This window comes from Cydia strobilella, chromosome 27 (genome assembly GCF_947568885.1).
Source record: "Cydia strobilella chromosome 27, ilCydStro3.1, whole genome shotgun sequence".
Classification (NCBI taxonomy): domain Eukaryota; kingdom Metazoa; phylum Arthropoda; class Insecta; order Lepidoptera; family Tortricidae; genus Cydia; species Cydia strobilella.
The window spans coordinates 8,188,770-8,205,500 of record NC_086067.1 but is presented as its reverse complement, the minus strand read 5'-3'; the positions used below and the strand labels follow the sequence as shown (position 1 = coordinate 8,205,500).

The following is a 16,731-nucleotide window of genomic DNA, read 5'->3' as shown; positions in this document are numbered from 1 at the left end:
GAAGAAGAAAGACTTACCATGTTCCCGCTATCAGCATCGTAACTCCTGAGCAGCAATGACACGATGGTGCTCTTCCCGGAGCCGGAGGTGCCGACTAGAGCGAGCCGCTGGCCGGCCGGCAGCTTACAACTCACCATGTTCCCGCTATCGGCATCGTAACTCCTGAGCAGCAATGACACGATGGTGCTCTTCCCGGAGCCGGAGGTGCCGACTAGAGCGAGCCGCTGGCCGGCCGGCAGCTTACAACTCACCATGTTCCCGCTATCGGCATCGTAACTCCTGAGCAGCAATGACACGATGGTGCTCTTCCCGGAGCCGGAGGTGCCGACTAGAGCGAGCCGCTGGCCGGCCGGCAGCTTACAACTCACCATGTTCCCGCTATCGGCATCGTAACTCCTGAGCAGCAATGACACGATGGTGCTCTTCCCGGAGCCGGAGGTGCCGACTAGAGCGAGCCGCTGGCCGGCCGGCAGCTTACAACTCACCATGTTCCCGCTATCGGCATCGTAACTCCTGAGCAGCAATGACACGATGGTGCTCTTCCCGGAGCCGGAGGTGCCGACTAGAGCGAGCCGCTGGCCGGCCGGCAGCTTACAACTCACCATGTTCCCGCTATCGGCATCGTAACTCCTGAGCAGCAATGACACGATGGTGCTCTTCCCGGAGCCGGAGGTGCCGACTAGAGCGAGCCGCTGGCCGGCCGGCAGCTTACAACTCACCATGTTCCCGCTATCGGCATCGTAACTCCTGAGCAGCAATGACACGATGGTGCTCTTCCCGGAGCCGGAGGTGCCGACTAGAGCGAGCCGCTGGCCGGCCGGCAGCTTACAACTCACCATGTTCCCGCTATCGGCATCGTAACTCCTGAGCAGCAATGACACGATGGTGCTCTTCCCGGAGCCGGAGGTGCCGACTAGAGCGAGCCGCTGGCCGGCCGGCAGCTTACAACTCACCATGTTCCCGCTATCGGCATCGTAACTCCTGAGCAGCAATGACACGATGGTGCTCTTCCCGGAGCCGGAGGTGCCGACTAGAGCGAGCCGCTGGCCGGCCGGCAGCTTACAACTCACCATGTTCCCGCTATCGGCATCGTAACTCCTGAGCAGCAATGACACGATGGTGCTCTTCCCGGAGCCGGAGGTGCCGACTAGAGCGAGCCGCTGGCCGGCCGGCAGCTTACAACTCACCATGTTCCCGCTATCGGCATCGTAACTCCTGAGCAGCAATGACACGATGGTGCTCTTCCCGGAGCCGGAGGTGCCGACTAGAGCGAGCCGCTGGCCGGCCGGCAGCTTACAACTCACCATGTTCCCGCTATCGGCATCGTAACTCCTGAGCAGCAATGACACGATGGTGCTCTTCCCGGAGCCGGAGGTGCCGACTAGAGCGAGCCGCTGGCCGGCCGGCAGCTTACAACTCACCATGTTCCCGCTATCGGCATCGTAACTCCTGAGCAGCAATGACACGATGGTGCTCTTCCCGGAGCCGGAGGTGCCGACTAGAGCGAGCCGCTGGCCGGCCGGCAGCTTACAACTCACCATGTTCCCGCTATCGGCATCGTAACTCCTGAGCAGCAATGACACGATGGTGCTCTTCCCGGAGCCGGAGGTGCCGACTAGAGCGAGCCGCTGGCCGGCCGGCAGCTTACAACTCACCATGTTCCCGCTATCGGCATCGTAACTCCTGAGCAGCAATGACACGATGGTGCTCTTCCCGGAGCCGGAGGTGCCGACTAGAGCGAGCCGCTGGCCGGCCGGCAGCTTACAACTCACTATGTTCCCGCTATCGGCATCGTAACTCCTGAGCAGCAATGACACGATGGTGCTCTTCCCGGAGCCGGAGGTGCCGACTAGAGCGAGCCGCTGGCCGGCCGGCAGCTTACAACTCACCATGTTCCCGCTATCGGCATCGTAACTCCTGAGCAGCAATGACACGATGGTGCTCTTCCCGGAGCCGGAGGTGCCGACTAGAGCGAGCCGCTGGCCGGCCGGCAGCTTACAACTCACCATGTTCCCGCTATCGGCATCGTAACTCCTGAGCAGCAATGACACGATGGTGCTCTTCCCGGAGCCGGAGGTGCCGACTAGAGCGAGCCGCTGGCCGGCCGGCAGCTTACAACTCACCATGTTCCCGCTATCGGCATCGTAACTCCTGAGCAGCAATGACACGATGGTGCTCTTCCCGGAGCCGGAGGTGCCGACTAGAGCGAGCCGCTGGCCGGCCGGCAGCTTACAACTCACCATGTTCCCGCTATCGGCATCGTAACTCCTGAGCAGCAATGACACGATGGTGCTCTTCCCGGAGCCGGAGGTGCCGACTAGAGCGAGCCGCTGGCCGGCCGGCAGCTTACAACTCACCATGTTCCCGCTATCGGCATCGTAACTCCTGAGCAGCAATGACACGATGGTGCTCTTCCCGGAGCCGGAGGTGCCGACTAGAGCGAGCCGCTGGCCGGCCGGCAGCTTACAACTCACCATGTTCCCGCTATCGGCATCGTAACTCCTGAGCAGCAATGACACGATGGTGCTCTTCCCGGAGCCGGAGGTGCCGACTAGAGCGAGCCGCTGGCCGGCCGGCAGCTTACAACTCACCATGTTCCCGCTATCGGCATCGTAACTCCTGAGCAGCAATGACACGATGGTGCTCTTCCCGGAGCCGGAGGTGCCGACTAGAGCGAGCCGCTGGCCGGCCGGCAGCTTACAACTCACCATGTTCCCGCTATCGGCATCGTAACTCCTGAGCAGCAATGACACGATGGTGCTCTTCCCGGAGCCGGAGGTGCCGACTAGAGCGAGCCGCTGGCCGGCCGGCAGCTTACAACTCACCATGTTCCCGCTATCGGCATCGTAACTCCTGAGCAGCAATGACACGATGGTGCTCTTCCCGGAGCCGGAGGTGCCGACTAGAGCGAGCCGCTGGCCGGCCGGCAGCTTACAACTCACCATGTTCCCGCTATCGGCATCGTAACTCCTCAGCAGCAATGACACGATGGTGCTCTTCCCGGAGCCGGAGGTGCCGACTAGAGCGAGCCGCTGGCCGGCCGGCAGCTTACAACTCACCATGTTCCCGCTATCGGCATCGTAACTCCTCAGCAGCAATGACACGATGGTGCTCTTCCCGGAGCCGGAGGTGCCGACTAGAGCGAGCCGCTGGCCGGCCGGCAGCTTACAACTCACCATGTTCCCGCTATCGGCATCGTAACTCCTCAGCAGCAATGACACGATGGTGCTCTTCCCGGAGCCGGAGGTGCCGACTAGAGCGAGCCGCTGGCCGGCCGGCAGCTTACAACTCACCATGTTCCCGCTATCGGCATCGTAACTCCTCAGCAGCAATGACACGATGGTGCTCTTCCCGGAGCCGGAGGTGCCGACTAGAGCGAGCCGCTGGCCGGCCGGCAGCTTACAACTCACCATGTTCCCGCTATCGGCATCGTAACTCCTGAGCAGCAATGACACGATGGTGCTCTTCCCGGAGCCGGAGGTGCCGACTAGAGCGAGCCGCTGGCCGGCCGGCAGCTTACAACTCACCATGTTTCCGCTATCGGCATCGTAACTCCTGAGCAGCAATGACACGATGGTGCTCTTCCCGGAGCCGGAGGTGCCGACTAGAGCGAGCCGCTGGCCGGCCGGCAGCTTACAACTCACCATGTTCCCGCTATCGGCATCGTAACTCCTGAGCAGCAATGACACGATGGTGCTCTTCCCGGAGCCGGAGGTGCCGACTAGAGCGAGCCGCTGGCCGGCCGGCAGCTTACAACTCACCATGTTCCCGCTATCGGCATCGTAACTCCTGAGCAGCAATGACACGATGGTGCTCTTCCCGGAGCCGGAGGTGCCGACTAGAGCGAGCCGCTGGCCGGCCGGCAGCTTACAACTCACCATGTTCCCGCTATCGGCATCGTAACTCCTGAGCAGCAATGACACGATGGTGCTCTTCCCGGAGCCGGAGGTGCCGACTAGAGCGAGCCGCTGGCCGGCCGGCAGCTTACAACTCACCATGTTCCCGCTATCGGCATCGTAACTCCTCAGCAGCAATGACACGATGGTGCTCTTCCCGGAGCCGGAGGTGCCGACTAGAGCGAGCCGCTGGCCGGCCGGCAGCTTACAACTCACCATGTTCCCGCTATCGGCATCGTAACTCCTCAGCAGCAATGACACGATGGTGCTCTTCCCGGAGCCGGAGGTGCCGACTAGAGCGAGCCGCTGGCCGGCCGGCAGCTTACAACTCACCATGTTCCCGCTATCGGCATCGTAACTCCTCAGCAGCAATGACACGATGGTGCTCTTCCCGGAGCCGGAGGTGCCGACTAGAGCGAGCCGCTGGCCGGCCGGCAGCTTACAACTCACCATGTTCCCGCTATCGGCATCGTAACTCCTGAGCAGCAATGACACGATGGTGCTCTTCCCGGAGCCGGAGGTGCCGACTAGAGCGAGCCGCTGGCCGGCCGGCAGCTTACAACTCACCATGTTTCCGCTATCGGCATCGTAACTCCTGAGCAGCAATGACACGATGGTGCTCTTCCCGGAGCCGGAGGTGCCGACTAGAGCGAGCCGCTGGCCGGCCGGCAGCTTACAACTCACCATGTTCCCGCTATCGGCATCGTAACTCCTGAGCAGCAATGACACGATGGTGCTCTTCCCGGAGCCGGAGGTGCCGACTAGAGCGAGCCGCTGGCCGGCCGGCAGCTTACAACTCACCATGTTCCCGCTATCGGCATCGTAACTCCTGAGCAGCAATGACACGATGGTGCTCTTCCCGGAGCCGGAGGTGCCGACTAGAGCGAGCCGCTGGCCGGCCGGCAGCTTACAACTCACCATGTTCCCGCTATCGGCATCGTAACTCCTGAGCAGCAATGACACGATGGTGCTCTTCCCGGAGCCGGAGGTGCCGACTAGAGCGAGCCGCTGGCCGGCCGGCAGCTTACAACTCACCATGTTCCCGCTATCGGCATCGTAACTCCTGAGCAGCAATGACACGATGGTGCTCTTCCCGGAGCCGGAGGTGCCGACTAGAGCGAGCCGCTGGCCGGCCGGCAGCTTACAACTCACCATGTTCCCGCTATCGGCATCGTAACTCCTGAGCAGCAATGACACGATGGTGCTCTTCCCGGAGCCGGAGGTGCCGACTAGAGCGAGCCGCTGGCCGGCCGGCAGCTTACAACTCACCATGTTCCCGCTATCGGCATCGTAACTCCTGAGCAGCAATGACACGATGGTGCTCTTCCCGGAGCCGGAGGTGCCGACTAGAGCGAGCCGCTGGCCGGCCGGCAGCTTACAACTCACCATGTTCCCGCTATCGGCATCGTAACTCCTGAGCAGCAATGACACGATGGTGCTCTTCCCGGAGCCGGAGGTGCCGACTAGAGCGAGCCGCTGGCCGGCCGGCAGCTTACAACTCACCATGTTCCCGCTATCGGCATCGTAACTCCTGAGCAGCAATGACACGATGGTGCTCTTCCCGGAGCCGGAGGTGCCGACTAGAGCGAGCCGCTGGCCGGCCGGCAGCTTACAACTCACCATGTTCCCGCTATCGGCATCGTAACTCCTGAGCAGCAATGACACGATGGTGCTCTTCCCGGAGCCGGAGGTGCCGACTAGAGCGAGCCGCTGGCCGGCCGGCAGCTTACAACTCACCATGTTCCCGCTATCGGCATCGTAACTCCTGAGCAGCAATGACACGATGGTGCTCTTCCCGGAGCCGGAGGTGCCGACTAGAGCGAGCCGCTGGCCGGCCGGCAGCTTACAACTCACTATGTTCCCGCTATCGGCATCGTAACTCCTGAGCAGCAATGACACGATGGTGCTCTTCCCGGAGCCGGAGGTGCCGACTAGAGCGAGCCGCTGGCCGGCCGGCAGCTTACAACTCACCATGTTCCCGCTATCGGCATCGTAACTCCTGAGCAGCAATGACACGATGGTGCTCTTCCCGGAGCCGGAGGTGCCGACTAGAGCGAGCCGCTGGCCGGCCGGCAGCTTACAACTCACCATGTTCCCGCTATCGGCATCGTAACTCCTGAGCAGCAATGACACGATGGTGCTCTTCCCGGAGCCGGAGGTGCCGACTAGAGCGAGCCGCTGGCCGGCCGGCAGCTTACAACTCACCATGTTCCCGCTATCGGCATCGTAACTCCTGAGCAGCAATGACACGATGGTGCTCTTCCCGGAGCCGGAGGTGCCGACTAGAGCGAGCCGCTGGCCGGCCGGCAGCTTACAACTCACCATGTTCCCGCTATCGGCATCGTAACTCCTGAGCAGCAATGACACGATGGTGCTCTTCCCGGAGCCGGAGGTGCCGACTAGAGCGAGCCGCTGGCCGGCCGGCAGCTTACAACTCACCATGTTCCCGCTATCGGCATCGTAACTCCTGAGCAGCAATGACACGATGGTGCTCTTCCCGGAGCCGGAGGTGCCGACTAGAGCGAGCCGCTGGCCGGCCGGCAGCTTACAACTCACCATGTTCCCGCTATCGGCATCGTAACTCCTGAGCAGCAATGACACGATGGTGCTCTTCCCGGAGCCGGAGGTGCCGACTAGAGCGAGCCGCTGGCCGGCCGGCAGCTTACAACTCACCATGTTCCCGCTATCGGCATCGTAACTCCTCAGCAGCAATGACACGATGGTGCTCTTCCCGGAGCCGGAGGTGCCGACTAGAGCGAGCCGCTGGCCGGCCGGCAGCTTACAACTCACCATGTTCCCGCTATCGGCATCGTAACTCCTCAGCAGCAATGACACGATGGTGCTCTTCCCGGAGCCGGAGGTGCCGACTAGAGCGAGCCGCTGGCCGGCCGGCAGCTTACAACTCACCATGTTCCCGCTATCGGCATCGTAACTCCTCAGCAGCAATGACACGATGGTGCTCTTCCCGGAGCCGGAGGTGCCGACTAGAGCGAGCCGCTGGCCGGCCGGCAGCTTACAACTCACCATGTTCCCGCTATCGGCATCGTAACTCCTGAGCAGCAATGACACGATGGTGCTCTTCCCGGAGCCGGAGGTGCCGACTAGAGCGAGCCGCTGGCCGGCCGGCAGCTTACAACTCACCATGTTTCCGCTATCGGCATCGTAACTCCTGAGCAGCAATGACACGATGGTGCTCTTCCCGGAGCCGGAGGTGCCGACTAGAGCGAGCCGCTGGCCGGCCGGCAGCTTACAACTCACCATGTTCCCGCTATCGGCATCGTAACTCCTGAGCAGCAATGACACGATGGTGCTCTTCCCGGAGCCGGAGGTGCCGACTAGAGCGAGCCGCTGGCCGGCCGGCAGCTTACAACTCACCATGTTCCCGCTATCGGCATCGTAACTCCTGAGCAGCAATGACACGATGGTGCTCTTCCCGGAGCCGGAGGTGCCGACTAGAGCGAGCCGCTGGCCGGCCGGCAGCTTACAACTCACCATGTTCCCGCTATCGGCATCGTAACTCCTGAGCAGCAATGACACGATGGTGCTCTTCCCGGAGCCGGAGGTGCCGACTAGAGCGAGCCGCTGGCCGGCCGGCAGCTTACAACTCACCATGTTCCCGCTATCGGCATCGTAACTCCTCAGCAGCAATGACACGATGGTGCTCTTCCCGGAGCCGGAGGTGCCGACTAGAGCGAGCCGCTGGCCGGCCGGCAGCTTACAACTCACCATGTTCCCGCTATCGGCATCGTAACTCCTCAGCAGCAATGACACGATGGTGCTCTTCCCGGAGCCGGAGGTGCCGACTAGAGCGAGCCGCTGGCCGGCCGGCAGCTTACAACTCACCATGTTCCCGCTATCGGCATCGTAACTCCTCAGCAGCAATGACACGATGGTGCTCTTCCCGGAGCCGGAGGTGCCGACTAGAGCGAGCCGCTGGCCGGCCGGCAGCTTACAACTCACCATGTTCCCGCTATCGGCATCGTAACTCCTGAGCAGCAATGACACGATGGTGCTCTTCCCGGAGCCGGAGGTGCCGACTAGAGCGAGCCGCTGGCCGGCCGGCAGCTTACAACTCACCATGTTTCCGCTATCGGCATCGTAACTCCTGAGCAGCAATGACACGATGGTGCTCTTCCCGGAGCCGGAGGTGCCGACTAGAGCGAGCCGCTGGCCGGCCGGCAGCTTACAACTCACCATGTTCCCGCTATCGGCATCGTAACTCCTGAGCAGCAATGACACGATGGTGCTCTTCCCGGAGCCGGAGGTGCCGACTAGAGCGAGCCGCTGGCCGGCCGGCAGCTTACAACTCACCATGTTCCCGCTATCGGCATCGTAACTCCTGAGCAGCAATGACACGATGGTGCTCTTCCCGGAGCCGGAGGTGCCGACTAGAGCGAGCCGCTGGCCGGCCGGCAGCTGTAGAGACAGGCCGCGCAGCACGGGCGCGCCGGGCCGCGACGGGTACGTGAAGTGCACGTCGTTCAGCGTGATGTCGCCGGTCGCCGACTGAAACATTTGAATTGCTGATGTACATACATACATATAACCACGCCTATTTCCCGGAGGGGTAGGCAGAGACCACGGACATGTACTCAGAGGCTAAAACTCAAATCAAAAGCCCCGCAGGTGTTAGTGAGCCTTTTCTCGTCGGCGTAGGAGTCCACCAAGGTTCCACTCTGAGTCCTTTGATATTTAATGTTACCATGGATTATATCACCAAAGGCCTACAATGTGAAATGCCATGGTGTATGTTATATGCGGACGATATCATCCTCATCGCTAAGAAGGCAAGAGATTTGCAGGAGACCTTCAACAGATGGGTGAATGAGCTCGAACGACACGGTCTCAGAGTCAGTCGCACAAAAACAGAGTACATGGAATGCGACTTCGGTGGTGAAGAAGAAACATCTTGCAATATCTCAATTGATAACACAACATTACCTCGAGTCACACATTTTAAGTACCTTGGTTCTATGCTTACGACTGATGCTCGCGTGGACGCAGATGTCAGTCACAGAGTTAACACCGCCTGGATGAAGTGGCGATCGCTAACTGGAGTACTCTGTGACACCCGTATGCCAGTGCGAACTAAGGGCAAGATCTATAAGACGGCTGTCCGACCTGCTATGATGTACGGAGCGGAGTGCTGGACAATGGCAAAAAAGCACGAACAGCAGTTGCACACAGCGGAAATGAAGATGCTGCGCTGGGCAGGCGGTGTTACCCGTCTTGATAGAATACGCAATGAACACGTGAGAGGCTCTTTCAGAGTGGCCCCTATCATGGACAAAGTAAAGGAAAGCAGGCTTAGATGGTACGGCCACATCATGAGACGAGATGACCATTTCCCAGTTAAATCCGTCCTAAATATCCCCACTAAATCCTTGGGAAGAGGAAGACCTCCCGACACATGGTGGTCCAATATCAAGCGGGAGATGAAAGCCCAGAACCTTACCCCTATGACAACCCAGGATAGAGCGTCCTGGCGCCGCCGTACAAGGAGGCCCGACCCCAGATAGAACTGGGACTAAGGGAAGGAGGAAGAAGGAGGAAGAGTAGGCAGAGACCACGGATTTCCACTTGCTACGATCCTGACATACCTCTTTCGCTTCCTTCACTTTAATAACATTCCTCATACACGCGCGCCGGTTTAAGGTGCTCTTGACCTGGCCTTTCTTCAGGATTTCCCCGATCTCATCAGAGAAAGTCCGCCGAGGTCTGCCCCTTCCAACTTCCGTTTCTACCTCTACCTTATACACTCTCTTTGTTAGCCTTCTTTCACTCATTCTTTCCACGTGTCCAAACCATCTCAATTTTTGTCACTACATCTTCATATTCTTCTACATTGCTGATGTAGTTGACTAGATACTTCTGATTATGAATGAGATTGACTCAGAAACGGGACAAGTGATGTGTTTGAAGATGGGTTTATGCTCAGCAGCGGGCGATAAGATGTAGCAGTCGGAAAATGATTATAATGATGATGATTACTCTTTTACAGGAGCCTAATGGATTGGCCTAATTTTGTGTCGAGCAGACCTTGTAAATTAAAGTCCCCCGCCGCGTCTGTCTGTTTGTGTGTATATATGTTCGCGGTAAACTCGAAAACTAATACTATACGGATTTTCATGCGGTTTTCACCTATCAATGGAGTGATTCTTGAGGAAGGTTTAAGTGTATCTGAGGTTTTGTGTAACCCGTGCGAAGCCGGAGCGGGTCGCTAGTTAAACCTGCGGCTCAAAGGTTAACTGGAAGAGATCCCTGAAAGGGATAAGTTCGCCTTTGTACAAATGATGCGTTTTTCTCTTGTTTTATGTTTATTTTTGTACAATAAAGAGTTTTACTACTACTAGTACTAAACTTAAAATAAAAATGGACATTTCACTGTCCTGGGTGAGACTCGAACTCACGAACACTGGATTATATACCCAGTACTATGCCATCTGAGCTACCAAGACCTGATCAAGCAACAGACAGCAAATGTTTCCTGGATGCCTTTTTAGGGAGGCATCCTGACATTTTTTTTTATAACAAAAAGGCAAGCATTTGACCGCAATCTCACCTGATGGTAAGAGCCGATGCAGTCTAGGATGGATCATGCTTACCTAAAAGATGTCTATTCACTCTCGATTTAAAAAGATCCAAGTTAATAGTGGATTGGGAATAGATTTGCAGGAACTGAATTCCACTCCTTAGCCGTACCATCTACCGTATGAGTGTTACACTTTATAAATGGCACACTCATACTGCCTCTATACCAGTCTGACACCTGACGCGATCAGTTGGCTACGTGGCCTGGATGTCGAAGTTTATAATAAGCTCTATAATATTTCCTACAATATTACACCATACACTTAAATCATTAAAAAAAAACACGGAAAAGTGCGAGTCGGACTCGCCCACCGAGGGTTCTGTACTTTTTAGTAGGCATTTGTTGTTATAGCGGCACCAGTAATACATCATCTGTGAAAATTTTAATTGTCTACCTAGCTATTACTAGCTATTGAGAAATAGATGAAGTGTGTCAATGTGTTTACCACAGTTACCTACCTTAATGTAATTTTTGCAGTTTTTTGTTTAATGTTTGTGTTTTGGTTAATGTTTGTGTTTTATTTAATGTTTGTATTATGTACTTATGAGTCACATCAAATACTCGAAATAAATGAATTTTAATTTAATTTAATTTAATTACGGTTCATGAGACACAGCCTGGTGTCAGACAGACGGACAGACGGACAGCGGAGTCTTAGTAATAGGGTCCCGTTTTTAGGGTTCCGTACCCAAAGGGTAAAAACGGGACCCTATTACTAAGACTCCGCTGTTCGCCTGTCTGTCACCAGGCTGCATCTCATGATCCGTGATAGCTAGACAGTTGAAATCTTCACAGATGATGTATTTCTGTTGCCGCTATAACAACAAATGCTAAAAAGTGCGGAACCCTCGGTGCGCGAGTCCGACTCGCACTTGTTTTTATCCTTTGGGTACGGAACCCTAATAAACGGCTCCTTACTCCCTGCCGAGGTACCTATTCCCGAGGGGTTACAGTACAGTCCCCACTATGCCTCTAAAAGTCACATTTGTTACCCAGTCTGGAATTTCAGCGGCAGTGCCCTCAGTGATGACTCTAGGCGTGCGTTGCAGCGCCCGCAGGATGCGCGCGCCGGAGCGCCGCGCCGCCGCGAAGTTCGGCGCGAATGATAGCGCCTCCGCCAGCATCCAGGCGCCGTAGATCAGCGCTTCAGACACCCTGAGAACCAAGAGGGTAAGCATTAGTGTCCGTTTTGCTCCTATTTAAGACGCTGCCATCCCATACATTAAAATCCGACCCCCTAAAATGGCGTCGTTACTAGATGGCGTCACTGAAAATGCGCTGTTGCCCATCCTGGAGACGAGATGGCGCTAAGTGTCACATTTATTTATTTATAACTTTATTGCACACTAAAAGTTGTACAAAAGCAGAATTTAATGCCTAAAGGCATTCTCTACCAGTTAACCTTTGGGCCAAACAGAGATCAAATATAGTGATAGGTGCGGGAAATGTTAAATCATAACACTTCTTAGGAAATATCATCAATATCATGTATGTATGTATGTATATACTTTATTGTACATAAAAAATAACAACACGAAAAACACAGTCATAGAGTAAATGAAATACAACAAGGCGAACTTAACCCTGTATGGGATTATCATGTATGCTTAAACTAGGGTTGCCACCTTTTTTCTATACACATATAATATTTTTATCAAAATATTGAAAAAATATAGTATTTACTGGGAAATTTAAAAAAAGAAGGCACCGATTTGAGGCGAATTAAAAATCCATGTCGCATATAATGCGATATCGGTGACATTTATATACCCCATTCTTGAGTGTTGAAAATATAGTATTTTTCGTACTATATTGTTTTTGTAAGGCACCATTTCAGCCTCGGACTAGTAACGCTCTCACTGTGTTCGAGCGCCAAAATACCTCGGCAGAAACGAATGCCTTTCATCCCTCGGTTAACAATCTACTATTACACTTGTTTGCGCAGTATTTTGAACCCTATTTCTACTCGTACAAGGTTGATTCGATACTCACAGTATAGCATAAGCGTAGGGCAAATCTTCTCTCGCAATAAGATATCCTCCAAAAGACAGAGACACAGCATATCCAAGTGTAGGAGCGCAGAGACAGAGTCCGTAGACGGGGCCGCGCAGGAGCGAGGCGCGGCCGGCGCGTGCGCTGGCTTCTTGTAGGTTTGTTAGGTATTTGTCTAGGATTGTGGATTCTACGCCTGTGGATGGAAATTATATTTTAGAATGTTTAAGCACAATTTATTTAATTAATTAATTTACAACACAATACAACAAAATTACAATAAAAATAACCACAATAAACTTAACTAATACTAAACCTAAACTAACCCATAAAAACTAGTCGAACAACCCACCCCGCATCGCTCCCGACGCAAAGGTGCCCATCACGCTTGCTGCGTTTCCGCGTTTAACCGCGATGGACAACCTCTGCGCCAGGAAGGAAAAAAAATTACGCGTTTTTTAGAATGTTATGTTTCTATAGGGCTGTAAGCTTTTTAAAGGACCTAGTTAATAATGATATATGCCCGGGATACTATTATAGCTTACACAGACTGGCTATCCAGTCTATTCATGGACAGCAAAACCGTTTATCGTCGGTAAAACATACGCTTAATTTTATCTGAAAATGGGAAATTTCATATTTCACTGCGTGAATGTCTTTGATTAGCTTGTCAATTGTGGTTCATGCATCTGGCCCTTACTCAGGTCCTTGAGACTAACAAAATTTCGGGCATGTACATATCGTCAGGTGACAAGTGGGTGACAAGCAAAACTCACTAATTACTGAAAAGTAATTAAATAAAAACCGGCCAAGTGCGAGTCGGACTCGCGCACGAAGGGTTCCGTACCATTACGAAAAAAAAAAACAGCAAAAAAATCACGTTTGTTGTATGGGAGCCCCACTTAAATATTTATATTATTCTGTTTTTAGTATTTGTTGTTATAGCGGCAACAGAAATACATCATCTGTGAAAATTTCAACTGTCTAGCTATCACGGTTCATGAAATACAGCCTGGTGACAGACGGACAGATGGACAGCGGAGTCTTAGTAATAGGGTCCCGTTTTTACCCTTTGGGTACGGAACCCTAACAAAAATCAACCTTATTCGGATAATAATACGGTTTACTATGGCTATGAACTGGTACGACGATATATCTTACCTAAACTCTGCACGGTCCGCACGTTGGAGACGGCCTCGGTGGCGATTCTCGAAGCCTGCTCCAGCGCCTTCTTTTCTTTAACCTCCGCTTTCTTCATTACATAACCCTCCAAGTAGATTCCACCGATCACCTGAAACCAATACATAACGTATAACAGACAACTAATAGTCGAGCTAATAATATCGGGTTTTTTTCAGTATTCAGTATTCATTTATTTCTTGTTTCCATGGCATATTTTTGGGGAGTATTTACATATTTCTTATGGTATCATATGGACCCTGAATTGCACCCTATTCAAATACAAATAATTTAATTTAATTACAGTTATTTATATATCTAGTGGCTTTTAACTACGTATATAAACTTTTTCAAATCACCTACTAATATGACTGGAAACCATAGCTTTCCGCAGTCCAAGGTCAGCCTGAACTTGGTAGGAGCTCATTGTATACTAATCATCTAATACACGGTAGGTCTAATATAAGGTGGAAGCCTCGTTACCAACTCTGTTATGAGTATTTTAGGACACAATTAGATAAGCAATAGACCGCGAGCCTGGCGCAAATTTCGTCAGTCATCGCCACTCGGGCGAAAACTGTGAACGTCAGCTGCCGCTTCGTTGGTGGGTTGAGGAATGGCAGCCACCGAAACGCTGGCTGGTCATGGAAATCTGTTCCTGGCCCGCAGTCTATAAGTAAAGGAGGCACTTACGCAAGGCACGCTGAGCAGAGATACAAGAGTCATTTTCCAAGAGTATGCCATGGCCAGGCTCACGCCGATCGCCATGGTGCTGATGCCCTGCAGCACCGTGCCCAGTCGGGTACCTGGAGCGAGACAATAACTTTCATATTAGGTATGTGTTGATCGATCGACGCGAAGTTCCGTTTCGCTTGGGCAAAATGCTTTCGTATGTTCGGTCGTTCTCCCCTACATGTTGCATTTCTCAAACGATTCTCGATGACATTTTGCAGGCTCGGTAATAATATAGATTTTTTTGTCAATTCAATTTTTGGGGCAGAGGCAGATCAAAAAAGAGACGGCGGGACGACCTTGACGCATTTTGCAGCAAATGGCGGGAGCATTTGCTCGGTCGGTCGTCAGACGCGATAAACAGGCCGATGGAGGCAGATCATAAAAACCAGGTGTGGAGCATTAACATCCACCGATAACCACGATCCTCAATCATGAGAGAGCGACTACAGAGAGAGGCGGGAGCATGCACCAAACCGAGTAGCGGAAGAAAGTGGCCTTTGCCTAGCAGTTGGAACACAAAATAGGCTAAAAAATTTTCCGTGGTATACAGCTCACAGAGCCAATATTTTCTCATTATCATCATTATCATCATCATGTCAGCCTTTTATCGCCCATTGCTGAGCATATTTAGGCCTCTCTTCGAGCACGTCACCCATCCCGGTCCTGAGCCAATCTTATACAGAAGTGTATCCACCCAACGAGCCAATGGACGCCAGGCACCTTTCGTCTGAAAGCGGCCTCCATTCCGTTAACATTTTGGCCCACCTGCCATTACTCTGTCTGGCAACATGTCCCGCCCAGCTCCATTTAAGTTTGGTAATGACGCATCCGACGTCTTGCACCTTGGTCGGTTGGTTAGTTAGTTGGTTGGTAATATTGTAGTTTTCCATGAAGTTACCTGTAGCGCCCTGCACGGCGGCGGCGTCGGTGGCGAGGCGCGCGCACAGCGCCCCCACGGAGTTCTGCGCGCGGTCGAACCAGCCCTGTTCCTGTCAACAAACAACGTACCTAACATTTAATAAATTAATAAATATTGTAGGACATTTTTTCACACTAATTGACTAAGCCCCACGGTAAACGGTTAGCTCAAGCAGGCTTGTGTTGTGGGTACTCAGACAACGATATATATAATATATAAATACTTAAATATATAGAAAACAACCATGACTCAGGAACAAATAACTGTCATCACACAAATAAATGCCCTTACCGGGATTCGAACCCGGGACCATCGGCTTCATAGGCAGGGTCACAGACCCACTAGGCCAGACCGGTCGTTAATAATATTTGTATTTCGACTATCATTACCTGTCATTTTAATATTAAATAGAATTCTTAATACATGGTACATGGTTAAAAGTTTGATTCGCAATAAATTAAATACACTCATCAGCCTAGTCTTAAAGCTCAATACGATCTGTGATGTCATCTGTCAATGTTGTCATACCGAGTTGCTCGAACCTCCACGCAGACGAGCTGCAGCTCATTTTTAAGAGGATCTTTATGTTTTAATAAGCAATTGACTATTATATAGTTGTTTAAAGCTATTTTTTTCCTGTCCTGAGCTCTCTAGCTATGAGTAGCCCTATAACAGTTTATACCTCGTATATACAGATAATTCCTACTGAGGTATTTTCCATAAGCCTTATAGTCCGTAAGCCGGGTCCCAGCGCGGCCGACAGCCATGCCTGTAGAAATCTGACGGCGCCACACGTGGCGGCAACGCCAGGAACAGACCGGCGTTCGGTTGAGACTGGAATAGAATTGGGGTAGAATTATATATCATACCTGGTACAGATAATTCCTGAGGGTATTCTCCCTAAGCCTCGTAGTGAGGCGGGTCCCAGCGCGGCCGAAGAGCCACGTCTGTAGGAACGTGACGGCGCCACACGTGGCGGCAACACCGGCGAACAGACCGGCGTATAGCTGGGACTGGGATAGAATCTTGTTGGGGTCGGATTCTGCGAACATCTGTTAAAAATATTAAGGACATAAGAAAACTTGCGAGGAAAACAGATTAGATTAGATTAGATTAATTTATTTCTTATTGGGAATTACATGATATTTAACAATGTAATTCCCAACATGAACTCACAAAAAGATCGTCAAATTGTAAAAAATAATAATTCAGTAAAATAATTAATGGGGCGAATTATATTTTGAATAATAATTTGGGGCGAGGCCAACTTGGTTGGATTCAACGCCACTAAAACACAGGCGTGTCTTTTCACTGCAAAACGGAGCCAGTTTACCTTGGCTCCCACTTTCCGAAATGTGTCCCTTCCCGTGACCAACACTTTAGAGCTTCTCGGTCTAAGTTTAAAATCAAACTTAAAC

At 52.9% G+C, this 16,731-nt stretch overlaps 1 protein-coding gene and 1 long non-coding RNA gene across 2 annotated transcripts in view; one reads left to right on the top strand and one right to left on the bottom strand.

The window, feature by feature from the left end:
* LOC134753618 (multidrug resistance protein homolog 49-like) overlaps window positions 1-16,731 on the bottom strand; it is an 86,438-nt gene that overhangs the window by 7,788 nt on the left and 61,919 nt on the right. The window contains exons 17-23 of the mRNA XM_063689555.1: window positions 16,183-16,365; window positions 15,293-15,383; window positions 14,353-14,465; window positions 13,642-13,771; window positions 12,481-12,676; window positions 11,481-11,643; window positions 8,208-8,402 (exon numbers count right to left, since the gene is read on the bottom strand). Coding sequence (XP_063545625.1) covers window positions 8,208-8,402; window positions 11,481-11,643; window positions 12,481-12,676; window positions 13,642-13,771; window positions 14,353-14,465; window positions 15,293-15,383; window positions 16,183-16,365 — 1,071 coding nt within the window. The remainder of the gene's footprint in view (window positions 1-8,207; window positions 8,403-11,480; window positions 11,644-12,480; window positions 12,677-13,641; window positions 13,772-14,352; window positions 14,466-15,292; window positions 15,384-16,182; window positions 16,366-16,731) is intronic.
* LOC134753629 (uncharacterized) lies at window positions 8,677-9,429 on the top strand. Its single transcript, XR_010128834.1, has 2 exons — window positions 8,677-8,977; window positions 9,194-9,429. It is a non-coding gene; the product is annotated as an uncharacterized LOC134753629 (long non-coding RNA).